The sequence below is a fragment of the Mixophyes fleayi genome, chromosome 5 (assembly GCF_038048845.1).
Source record: "Mixophyes fleayi isolate aMixFle1 chromosome 5, aMixFle1.hap1, whole genome shotgun sequence".
Taxonomy (NCBI): Eukaryota; Metazoa; Chordata; class Amphibia; order Anura; family Limnodynastidae; genus Mixophyes; species Mixophyes fleayi.
The window spans coordinates 41,561,290-41,575,213 of NC_134406.1; the positions used below are offsets into that span (position 1 = coordinate 41,561,290).

The 13,924-nt window shown below is 37.3% G+C and overlaps 1 protein-coding gene across 3 annotated transcripts in view; it reads left to right on the top strand.

Moving 5' to 3' along the window:
* Positions 1 to 13,924, top strand: part of ADARB2 (adenosine deaminase RNA specific B2 (inactive)) — a 501,356-nt gene that overhangs the window by 412,877 nt on the left and 74,555 nt on the right. For all 3 annotated transcript variants that reach the window (XM_075212079.1, XM_075212076.1, XM_075212077.1), the window contains one exon: positions 3,879 to 3,990. In XM_075212079.1, the coding sequence (XP_075068180.1) occupies positions 3,879 to 3,990 (112 nt within the window). The remainder of the gene's footprint in view (positions 1 to 3,878; positions 3,991 to 13,924) is intronic.

The following is a 13,924-nucleotide window of genomic DNA, read 5'->3' on the forward strand; positions in this document are numbered from 1 at the left end:
CTTGTAGGCACCAGTCTACCCACCCACAGCTATCTATGCTTCCTCCCAAGCACTGCAGCTCCCCAGGGAAACCACCAGTCTCTCTCTCTCTCTAGCTCTCTCTTTCTCTTTCTCTCTCTCTACATATGATATAGATATATATATATATATATATATATATATATATATATATATATATATGTCAAAACCTAGAAAATTGTTTCTATATATATTTGTACATGGTACAGTTATGTATATGGTTATACTTCAAATACTTACCTGAACCGACCACAATTTATTCTCAGACTAATTCAGAGGGGAAATACCAAACCTTCCATTACTGGTGAACTTCAAGATATGTAAAATGCTTTTGGCAATTTATACATTTACCATAGACCCTTTTTGACATTTATGACCTACTGTCTCAGGTATCCTGAGATTATATGTCCAATTCATTGCTTATACGTAGATGCTGTAGTCTCAGCTGACTCCTGCTATCATTACATTTATGATCAACTATGTCATACATATAATTTTAGACTATCTTTGATACTATGCTATTAATTTGTATTCCTCCACATTCTGCAAGCTCTGACTATTCACTCAACACAGACATTTGGCAGATACAAGTGCCCCAGGCACTCAGTAAACAGCCATTGATAAATAGTTTCTCTCTGTTCCCTCTGTAAAACATTTAGATAAAGCAATGTTGAAATAATAAAGACCTGGAGGAAAATATATTGTGTTCTTTATAGAGCGCTCCCCTCCCCTCCTGACCGTTTCAGCTTTGCGTGCCTTTTACATGTCTTCCTTTGTCTGAAATTCATATGTTATTTACAAATTGAAGTTGGTAATGAATGAATTTGGTATATTTTAATGTGGTAATAATAAAATCTTAATATTTAATTAGTTAACATTATATCATGAAATATTTAAATGGTTGTATTGTGATATTGAAATGTTGAATGAATTAATAGAGCATAATTTTTAGAGATGGTTCATAGTACTCTCTCTCTCTCTCTCTTTCTCTCTCTCTCCCTCCACATGTTGCACTTACTCCCAACATTCACAATTTAAAAATGAGGAAACTTTAGGCCACTCTCCCAATCCACATGGAACACAATACAATTTGCCAAACGACATCTCCAAATCATGAAATAATACATAATATCATGAAGATACACCTTTTTTGTCACTATAACCAAGACAGGGGTTGTTGGGAGGGAGCAGTTATAATTTTAGACCCGCCAGAGACTGGCAGAGTATGCTGTAAAATGCCCTTTCTCAGATCCTAAGAGCATACCTCTCCATACTTTGGTATGGATTACAGAATAGAAGATACGATGGCCTCCAGTTTAGGGTATCATTTTCTCATGCACATTACATAAAGGAACCTTTACAGTTTTTTAGTACACAAAAATGGCTACAGATATATTTGTTCATTGTTTCTTTTTTTGGTTATTTGTCCTAACTTATCTCTTTCCACAATTAGCATCCTGAGAACCATTGTTTCCTTCCTAATCCCAGTGACTCGGGTATGCAAATGTGAGAAACATTCAGCGGCATTCTAATAGCATAAAAAAAAAGATGACTGGGATAACAAGAAACCAAGGGTCAGAGCATGCATACTCCAGTGCTTAAGACTAGTGGGTAGTGTCCCCAATTTTAAAAAATAGTTTTTATGCTGCTCAACTTGCCCAATGCATTCAGTGGCACTCTCCCCCTGCATCCCAGGTCTTGTTTGCCATTGAATCAGCCTCTCTCCCCTCCTCAATGTCATCTGCAATGTCATCTGCCAGCTCTAGTTGGCCCTCAGAAGCACACACTCACCCAGTGATTTGCTGTTTGGTCATGATGTAACAAAGTTTATGCATTAGCTCATACTCCTCTTCTGTCACTCTTGTACAACACAGATATTCCTCCTGGATTCACTCCTTCTGCAGTTTCTTATTGGTCTATGGTGGATGTTAGATTTGTTGTTCTTGCCATCTTCCGATTGAGCAGCTTTGAGATACTTCCAACCTCCCCACCTCTGTTTTTCACCAATACTACAAATTAGGCATTTTTTTCAAATATTCCCAGCCAGGATCTCTGCTAGACCTATGACCTCCTTCCAACATCATTGTCTGTGCAGTCATACATCCAAAGGGCTTATATCTTCTTTATATCACTCTGTGCTTTCTTCCACTGAATCTCTAAAATACCTCAATGAAAATATTTGGGAGAGAGACCTTGATCAGGACTTAGATGGAGATAACTGGTCTGATATATGGATGAGCAGCTAAATCTTCCAGCATTAATCTGAAGGAAAACGCATATAAACTCATGCAACACTGGTATCTAGTTCTGACCAGAATATATAAAATATATCCCTATGTCTCCCCTCTCTGTTTGAGAGGCCTTCAGGTTGTTATCTAGACATCTGGTGGTCCTGTCTGGTCATTCACAGTTTCTGATCTGACGTTTATTCCCTTATTGCAGAGGTGCTCAAACTCTGTCCTCAAGAGCTAACAACAATTCATGTTTTCAGGATTTCTTTAATCGTACACAGGTGAGTTTATCTATTTTTCTGGGTAATCCCACTTGTTTCTACATACAGAAGTCCTGAAAACATGACATGTTGGTAGCTCTTGAGGACTGGGTTTGAACACCTTTGCCTTCCTATCTCTTATAGTTACAGGTATCCCCTTTCAGCCCAAGCATGTACTTCTTCCCCTGCCTGTCTCTGACTAATCTAAGCACCATAATAAACTTACCAGACAAGTAATACCACGTGACTTAAAACTAGCCTATGGAATCACAGGTCCCACCTACTACAGCTGCCCTTCTGAAGAAAATCTGATATATCTATGACAAGGAATGTATGACCAGTATTTTGAGAAATAACTCTTCTTCTTTTTATAGAATATGGAGTATATTCAATTGAATACAACTGTAATGTAGGATTAACTACTGAACTGCCCTCTCGCTATCGTCTAATATCATAATGACGCTGTACTGCCCATGAGTTTTCCTCCTCTCTTCCTCTTACTTCCCTTTTTATCCACCTCTTCCTTATTTTTATAATTAAAACCAGGCATCAAGCAGCATTTATTCCTTACAAATGACTGTAAAATTGTATTCACTGTCAATGTTCTACTTTGTTGTTTTTCACTATGTATTACTGTATTCTGTGCAGGATTAATGCATGCATTCCACTTTGCTTGTATTTACCTGATGCCCTTAAATAATTAATTTATTGTAATCCAAGAAAAAAGAAAAAAAGATGGCTCCTTCCACTTCGTTTTGGGGAGGGGATTAAAAATATAATTTGAGCAGTCCAGTTCTGTATTGAAAACATGCTGAGTGGGCCATTGGGTTATGATGTTTGAAGATACCTGGGAAGTTTTATGTGGGGATGATAGGACCAGTTTAATTATGTCAAGTAATGAAAAAGTATGGGGTCTTACTAAATGAGAGAGAAGAGCATCAACCTTGACAAATCTGGTTGTGCCATCCAATCCTTCAACAAGCTGAAGAGAACCAATAATCTCAACTGTCTGTCTTTCCAGAATCTTGGGCACATTTTAGGTCTTCAATGTCCTTTGTAATCTTACTGTTTATACAATAACATCAGTGCCTACAACAGCACTGTCTTCAGGAAAGTTTGTTATTGATTATGTCATAGAAAATGTGGTACATTTTTGAAAACCCGTGTAAGGGAAAAAAGTAGTGCTGACCATAACAACCAATCAGGATTTGTCTTTTATTCCAAGGGAATTTAGAAAATGAAAGCAAACATCTGATTGGTTGCTTTTAGCAAAGCCACCTTTTCTCTTAACCCTGTTTTAATTGTTCTTATTTGTAACTTCAAGATAGCAGCGAGCTGCCATTCATATTCATATGTGTTTGTGTTCTAGGACTTTGCAGATTCCATATATCAGCTGGTAATACAGAAATTCCAGGAGCTTACAGAGAACTTCTCAGTGTGCACACGTCACAAAGCCCTAGCAGCCATCGTAATGACCAGAGGTAAGATTATTTTAAAGTCTTTTTTTCCACTGCTGATTCACTCAGGTCAGAACAGTAGCAGACCTTGATCTTCCTTGTAGTTTACTAGTTCTAGCAGTATGAAACTAAATCATTCATTTTCTCACCTCCAGGGCAATCTTTCTAATATAAAGAAACTTTCGAGCAGAAAAAATGTTATCTCTTGTTATTGACATAATGAGGCAGCTGTAAGCAAGCACATGAAGCACATACATAGAACCAGTGTACGTGTTTCTCACCTTTAAGTCGTGATAGTGGCTCCACCTGAACCTGAATTCCTTCTCCAGTCTGTGTTTCTGCAATTTGAACCCTGGGAGTCGAATTAGTAGAACCCCTGCCTCATATCAAACCTGGACCCCTCCAAAGGGCACTCAAACAATATCATAATGTAATAAACGCCCCGTTGGCGTCATATTTATTTAATAGGGTACTAATTTCAATAAATGTTCTTGTGATATTAAGAGGTGTAAAATAACACTAACTTATTATTATTGTCAGCTTAAATGATCCCAATCTCTCTCTTCTATGTATGATGTCGTCTTCTTATTCTATTAAGGAATTAATATAAACTATTAGGTATCACTTACTGAATGATATACAACAAGTAATAAAGATATAGAAATTAATTGTACAAAATAGCTTAATGTCTCCCTCAGTAGAGCACATATTTAAGTATTTCATTGCAACTCTCTAGGAATTACAAATAATTATACATTACTAGCAACTAATAAATACTTTACAAGCTAAGTTTTAAGCATACCTGCCTACTCTCCCGGAATTCCCGGGAGGCTCCTGAATTTCGGGGAGGCCTCCCGGACTCCCAAAAGAGTAGGCAAACCTCCCACATTCGTCAAAATTGATGGTGTTGAATGGTGGGGGCGGGGCTTAATCGCATCATTAAGCCCTGTCCCCGCTATTCAATGCTGTGAATTTCGGCATTTTATAGAGGGGGGCATGGCTATGGTGACGCGATGACGTCACCACACCCCCTCCTACCCCCTGTCACATGACTTCTCCCCCGGACCTCCCGGGGGAGAAATTTGAAAAGTTGGCATGTATGGTTTTAAGACAATATTATAATATACTCATGTTATTAATTACACTGTATCACACCCTCTATTACTAAGACAAGTTCTCCTTTTTGCCTATACTAGACCTATGTATAGATGGCCAAAGACATTGGTGCAGGAGATAATGAATTATTTATTTATAAAACATTGACAGTTAAACGCCGGTAGAAACTTCTTTTCATGAATGGGATGCAGTAATAATAGTGACAGTCAGATATGACTATGAGCTCACAGTTTGTCAGAGTGATAACATGGTCATTAATTGAAGATAGCGTGAATGCTTGCTAGAAGATTTTGTCGGTAACTTAGTCCCTTCAATAATAAGATGAACTTGTGTGATCCTGAGTTAAATATACTTGTAGTTTCATATATACATGTTGTAGTGTTTATTGAAAACTCCTCATCCCCTGTGACTTCACCCACTACACATCACTGTGTTGGTATCTCCTGGGTAAACTGATTTATCACTGTCCTTTCTATACTTCTGTCAGTATAGTTCACAACTATATTTATCCTTATACACAGTTCAAAGCCTCTCTGTCCTCACTGAAACTGCTCATCTTCCAATCCACTCACATCAACTGTTATCTGACAACAACTGAGCTCCACATACTCAATACCTGTCCTGCTCATGCCATCTCCTAGCTCCTCTTCTTACCCAATCATGTTGGGACTTGTAGTTCTTCAATGCCCGGTGATGGCGGCGCAGTCAGAGTGCTGCCGCCAGGTTACACTGGTAAACATATTGGTTTTGAAAATAAAAATAATTAAAACAACTACTAAGTTGAGATATGTTTGTATTATTTTTTTAATTTAGCTAGCACAGTGTAATACAACATTGTACACAGAATGCTTCAGGCACAGTTTCCTTGTGCACCTAAGCTTACAATATAGATTTGGGTGGCAAAGCCACATGGAGACAAAGTAATTTGTGTAGCGTCGTAAGCAACAGAGATTCAAATGGGGATCTCCAGCAAGTCTCTCAATGATGTTTTTAGTCGGTCCCCTACCACTCAGTAAAATATTTTACTAATGTGCATGGAGGCTGCTCTGTGCAACCTTTTTCCCGGGTCTCCTCTGTTTCGCTCACAGCAGCTCATGGAATGTGAGCAGGAAGACAAATTATAAGCAGCATGTTATAGGTCACCCACTGCCTTTTAAAAATGGTGAACGTCCAGCTCCAGTCTGTGAGTCAAACTGAGAAATACGGTGCAGTAACAGAGACCAGGGCGGGGGAGACGGGAGACCGGTCATTCTGGGACAGCTACACCGGTGCTGCTAGGGGAGGGGGGAGGACTGCACATTACCAGTGAGAAGCAAGAGAGTTGAGAAGGGGTGGGGACAGGAGCCCCGGTTACACCGCGGTTCACTGGTGTTAACGTGCTGCTCACTATTATTTATACAGGTTTATGTGCAAATGAATATAATTAGTGAAAACAAGGACCTGCCATGGTACTGTAAAACAAAGCATTTCTGGAGGGAACAATACCAGATTGATTGAGAATCTTGTTTAAACTTCCAATTATATGGTGGCCACTGAGCGGCTGAGCATATCTTCCAAATACATTTGTGGAACCATTATCCTGAAGGGATTGACATCTACAGTGAAGGAGTGTTCTGAATTGAACTATGTGTTAGTTCCTGTCACTGAGCACCCGTAAGGAGCACTCAGAGTGGAATCAGCTAACACCATAATGTATTACTACGGCGATAATAACACCTTCATTACTGAATTGTTAAAGGAGGACTATACCGCTCTACTGAACTGTGTTTACAAGACTAATTGTCTTCTTAGGGTTCGCTTCAAGAATCCGTTCATATTCATAAGACCGGTTAACTATTTATTACAAATGATGTTGTTTATAATTTACTATAATTGATGTTTAGTGTTTATTGCATTTTAGTTAGTTAATAAATCAATTTGTTGTTTTGAACTGTTTCTGGTTGGCGGGTGTCATTTGTATTCTGCCATCGTGAGATTATAATTTTATCTTAAATTACTTGAATGCAATTATTTTTACTCTCCACGAACTACATTTCAGTGCTGTTCTTCTTGTCCAAGCCACATTGAGACAAAGTAATTTGTACAAAGTCATAAGCAACAGAGATTCTATTCGGGATCTCCAGCACGCCTCTAAGTGATGTTTTATATTCAGTGCCCTTAAAGCCATACTACAACTACACTGCCTTTTAAAGATGGAGTCCAGTTCTCTGCAGCAAAACCAGAAGAGTCTCAGAAAACAAAATAGCTGCATGTAGCAGCCTTTAGGACTCCGGCTAATCTAGATGGTAATGCAGTGTTAACCACTAAGTTACTCTTTTTCCTATCATCTACTTCTGGCAGGTTCCGTTAATCTTTTGTAAAGTTGATTTAAGATATTTATAATTGTCGAATATCATTGTCGATAGTCTAGATGTAAAAAAGATAATATACTAAATATTTTGTAACATTTTTATAGAGTGAAATTATAGTATATGGTGCTTTCTACTTTTTTGTACCTATTTCTACAACTGTGCTGTTGCCTGGCAACCAGTAAACATTACAAGGCAGACATTTTTATCCCTGTCTTTATTAATTCTGCCCATTTGTCAGCTGCTGCTTCTTAACTCCAGGCTTCTTATGTCATGTGTTGCTTTCTGTAAATAGTGAGAAGTTTTAGACCATGGGAATACTTTCTAGTTACAGCTGCTGTGTTTTCTATAACTGCCTCTTGTAGATCAGAATCTGATAAAGGACTCCCATATTTTTTAAAATGAAACAAATAGAAAACCAGTACATGTGTGTCATCTGGAGTTTGCTCAGTTAATGAAAGGCATATTATGGGCTCCAGGAGCAAAAAAGAGTCTTCTGGGCAAACACTGACACATGGAAGCCCAACTTAAGTGACTAGTGTGTAATTATATATTACTGAACCAAAGTATCTTTCTTTCTTACTATCAGTAAGTTGTACAGAGAAGTTTTTGACAAACAGAGTTGGGGGCCAGGGGTCAGTGTTAGTTTACATTGGTAATGTGACTTTAAACTGTTAGCCAGACTGATCATTTTTTTCTGAAATATCCTTGACTGCAATCTACTGATATCTGGTCCTACCCTCACTCCTTTTATCCCCCTTGGAAGTCCATCCTACATGCTGTGAGCGAAACTAATCTTCCTTTCCCAGCTGATCCTCATCTGTTGCACCAGTCTGCAAAGCTCTATACTGACTCTCCATTTCCTCCAGAATTCAATTCAAGTTGATCATCCTCAGGAAAAGGTTGGCAAATTCCAGCCTAGGGGGCAAGATTCAACTCAGCAGCCTATTAGGAACATTTTAAAGAAAAAAAAATGGAAGGTGGCCCAATGACCCAGCCCAAGGTAGCCCACTATGGGACCAGCAGATGCCCCCTGCCCCTCAGCCCAGCCTGCCCCTGATCATCCTTACATACACCCTCACTGCACCTCTTCTTCATACTTCTCTGACCTCATCACAAGACACACCCCTGCTCAACCCCTCCGCTCTTACCTACACCTCTCATCCCTTCTGAAACCACCTCTCGCTCCCACCTCCAAGACCTCTCCCTCTCCCGCGTTGCTCCCCATTTATGGAACTCTCTTCCCCGCCTTACTAGAGTATCCCTCAATCCCCCCACTTTTAAGTGCGCTCTATCCTAGCCCCACCTAATAACACTCCCTCTGCACACTCTACCTCCCACTTTATATTAGTTACTATTGTCTAGGCTTTCACCCCTCCCTCTACACTGTAAGCTCTCTTAAGCAGGGCCCTCTTCTCTCCTTCTGCCTCATGCCTGCACCTCCTTCTTCTACATCATTTGAACCTGTTCTGTTCTATTTTCAAGTTGAATTTGTATGATTTTAATGTGAACTTGCTCTGTTTTTAATGTTCTTGGGTTTTTTTGGAAGCTTTATAATGCTATCTGTGGCACCTTATGAATAAACAATGATGATGATTAAAACAGTCTTGGCCATGAAGAGTTGCTCTGTTGCTACCACATATAGGTCAAAGAGTAGGAAGTGGGGTGATTGCCAAAGTGGATCCTCATAGGGAACAATGTATCTTCACCCAAATACACATCTAGGCAGCAAATTCTTGAAAACAAAATGAACAAATGTATCCATGAGAGAATAAGCTGCAGAAAATCAGAATGGGAAACTTTACAAGCTGACTGATGTTGTTCTTTTGTGGAGATGAAATTAATTAATTCTTTTGTCTCCTCTTCCTTGATTTGTCCACATAAGTACAATAATATATTCCTTCTAGCAAAACTGTCCAGATGCAAGAACCTCCTATAAATTGTATTATTAAACCACTGGCGCGTTTCTCCACTAAGTTCGATTTCTTCAGAGATGTGTATATTCTACTACAGAGATAGCATTTGTACAAAAGGGTTCTAACTTTGTGAATACAATAAAAACAACCATGTTCAGTTAACCGGATAATTAGAGTCAGAAGACTTAGTCAGACAGAAATTGTCTTCACCAGACAGATTGTGAATGCATGTCATGCCTCGATAAAAAGCGATTTCTGAGAACCTCAGAAAATGAGTTATGGATGCTCACCTGGTCGGAAATAGTTTCAAAACTACTTATAAAGACTTTGGGCTTCACCTTTTCACGGTCACGCAGATAGTTGACAAATTCAGCATTGTTAATCTCTCCTGGAGTGGTTGTTCAACAACGATCACTCCAAGAGCAATGCATATAGTATTCTGGGAGATCACAAGGATCCCCAGGACAATGTCAAAGCATCTGCATGCCTTTATTGCACTGGATAAAGTCTGTGTTCATGAGTCCACCATCAGCCAAAAATTGAGAATAGTGAACAAGAATAGTGTACATGGGAGGATGGCGAGGAGGAAGCCACTACTCTCCAAGAAGGACATTGCTGTCAAGTTAAATTTTGCTAAAGACCACCTGGATGAGCCATAAGACTAATAGAAAATAGTTCTGTGGATGGATTAATCTAAAATAGAACTTATTTTTAGTTAAATGAGAAAAGTTATGTTTGGAGAAACCAAAATACTGCATTCTAATCGTGAAAAATTATGTTGACTGTTTTGTGGTTTGGGGCTGTTTTGCCACAATGGGACCATAATAACTTGCCATCATTGATGGAACAATACATTCTGAATTGTACAAGCAAACTCTACAGGAGAATGTCAGGGTATCGGTCAACTCAACAGAGGGTGGATCTTGCGGAAAGACAACAACCCTAAGGTCAGTCTAAAAAAAACGTTTGAAGCAGAATATATATCATGTTTTGGAATGGCTGAAATAAATGCACCAATATCCATGAGTTAAAGCAGTTTCTAAGAAGCAATGGGACAAAATTCCTCTATGTAGATGTTTGGGACTGATCAAAAATTACCATAAACTTATGGTTGATGTCGTTGCTGCTCTAGGGGGTCACATGAGTTACTGAAAGCATAGGTTCACATACTTTTTCCAATAAAATAATATAATGTTGGATCATTTTGATAAATAAATTAATGAAACAGCAGTGGAAAAAAATGGAAATTTAGAAATGGCAGTATGAAAATGGAAGTGAATGGAAATTGATAGTTGTACAATGGAGGCATTAGGAGAAGTGGTGGTATGATATACTACAGTATACCAGCCCACTTTGAAAATGTATATCATAGTGTGTGTTATTTGATATATTACATTCTCTTTACACTTTTAAGGTCACATGTATACAGAAATTCAGAAAATTCAAAAGGGTTCACCAACTTTCTAGCACCATTATACATGATAGATAGATAGATAGATAGATAGATAGATAGATAGATAGATGAGAAAGATAGATATTAGACATATAGTATAATAGATAGATAGATAGATAGATAGATAGATAGATAGATAGATAGATAGATAGATAGATAGATAGATATTAGACATATAGTATATTAGATAGATATGTGGATTGATAGATACATATATATGATAAAGATAGAATGGATGGATAGATAGATACATATATATGATAAAGATAGATATTAGACATATAGTATATTAGATAGATAGATGGATGGATAGATAGATACATATAGATGAGAAAGATAGATATTAGACATAAAGTATATTAGATAGATATGTGGATGGATGGATAGATACATATATATGATAAAGATAGAATGGATGGATAGATACATATATATAATAAAGATAGATGTTAGACATATAGTATATTAGATAGATAGATGGATGGATAGATAGATACATATATATGAGAAAGATAGATATTAGACATATAGTATATTAGATAGATATGTGGATGGATGGATAGATACATATATATGATAAAGATAGAATGGATGGATAGATACATATATATGATAAAGATAGATATTAGACATATAGTATATTAGATAGATGGATGGATAGATAGATAGATAGATAGATGTGAGAGAGATAGATAGATAGATAGATAGATAGATAGATACATATATATGAGAAAGATAGATATTAAACATACAGTATATTGGATCAATAGATGGATAGAAGAAATGCTGTGTGTTCTATATTATTTTATTTTGCTACAATTTTGTAACTATGATTTACCACTTCCATCAGAATACCCTGACAATATTAGAATTGAATTCCACAGGGCATGGGAAATAATAAATGCCATCCATTTCCACTTAATGTTGATTTACAATGTTTCTCACTTTATCAACCATAAAATGCTCCTCAGTACTGCTAGTTATGTCAGTGATACAGTGTATTGTAATAAATATGTGGTGGGTAAAGTAAAAGTAATGCATATTGATTATGGGACTGATTTGTAATTTATAGGATACTGTCTGATCTTATAAGACCTGTAATAGGATTGGATGAGAAAACTAATAGATGTCCAGCATACATTATACACCTGCAACCTCACTTCCTTATATTTACGGTACATTTATGAGAGAAATTAGAATTGAAGGCAAACAGGAGATCTGACATATATGTATGTGTGTGTGTGTTTGTGTATATATATATATATATATATATATATATATATGTATATATATACATATATATATATATATATATATATATATATGTATATATATATGTTGCTCCCACAAGAATAGAACTTCAACTGGTTCCAGTTCATTCTAACTTAAATAAATAACTGCACTTTGTACATGTCTGTGTTAAAAAATAAAATGTTGCATCACTAATACATTACATAAGCCAGTGCACTTACCCATCCAGGCTTGTGAGGGCAGAGAAAATTGCTCACTAGGAACACCTGTAAGAGGAGTCTTGGCACTTAAATGTGAACTTTCAACAGCGGTCACAACATCTGCGCTGTTGGTACAGTGGTTATAGGCTACGGGTCTGGAAATTGCACATTATCTCTGCATGGGGAATGTTTTAATGCAATCCTTTCACATCTATCTCCAGAACTACGGGAGGTGCTTCAAACCAAACCAGCTCAATCAGAACAATACGAACACAATGTGCTTATATCTGGAATCATGATTTAAAAGAACTGGTCTAAACACACTGGTTTGACTAGATTAATTAGCCAACAGATTTCAAGAATTAAAAGGTAATGCACACATTAAAAAAGCTCATTCCCCAATTGAAAATAAAGGTTTAAGAATATATTATTACCAGCTTTTCTGCTGTCTCCTGATGGGGAAAAAAAACATTTATTAAAGTTTTTTGCTTACCTATCTACTAGTGAGTTGAAATTTTCAGCTCCCATTTACAGTATTAATTCAGTTTGAAAAGATAGTAGTTACAGCTCTCCCTAGCACCACACAAATATGTAACTAATTCACTTTAGACTTTATGATGACTAATTATCATGCGAAGGAACAAATCATTAACAACTCGAGTTATATAATTATTAAAGGGATTTTCCACTTTATTTAGGAAATTAACTAAATCCCTTCTTAATAATTAATATTAGTACTTTGATTGGTTCTTTCCTCTGGGACTCCCATCTGTCCCATTATTTAGTAGGGTCCAAGTACTCACAAACGGGTTTAGCAAGCCTGGAACAAGCACATGTCATGGTGCCCCTCCCCTTCTAGTATCAGTGGAGAGGGCGTGGTCAGCAGGCAGAGGAGGCGTCTCCAGTGTGCTGGGGCAAGTTAACCTGTAGGGTCTAAGTATGAATGGTCATCATAGCCTACCTCCATAGACTCTCCTCTACCACATATAATGGTATGATTGACAGTATGACACCTGTAACTGACTGACTACCTGTAGTGCCCAGTAGCACATTTAGGGCCTGATTCATTAAGACACGCAAAGCAAACGTAAGTGACGTTTTTCTTTAAAACACAAGTAAATCAGGCACACGCACGTCTGTGTTTAAAATGAGCGGATCTAAAGATACATCTGTTGTTGAAAATAGATCTAGGTGTACTCTGCTGTAAGAGACAATACACTGCAAGATATGTCTAATATATGTAATATAAAGTCCCAAATGAACGCACAGAAAAAAATTCTATTAATGTCAGCTGTTAATAATATAGTCATTAATAACAAAACATGAAAAAAAAATTTCCTTTCATTTTTCTATCCATAAAATACATTTATTCGTATGTTGTGAATGTCTTCTGTGCATAAAATGCGTTTTTACAGTTGTTCCTGATTGTAAACACATGTTCTAGCACACATATGTGACCGTCATCGCAGACCTGTAGCAGATGCAAGTGATGTCAGAAAAACATGTACATTTGAGATGCCCAAAAGCTTTAATCGGACGTTGCTAGTTATGGATGTTGCTGGCGTATGGACTGGTTCTTTGCACATGTTTCTCCTACTCTGCTTAAAGGAACGACTGTCTCTACCATTGCACCTACCGAAACACATAAGAAATATTTTGTTGTATGTACATTTA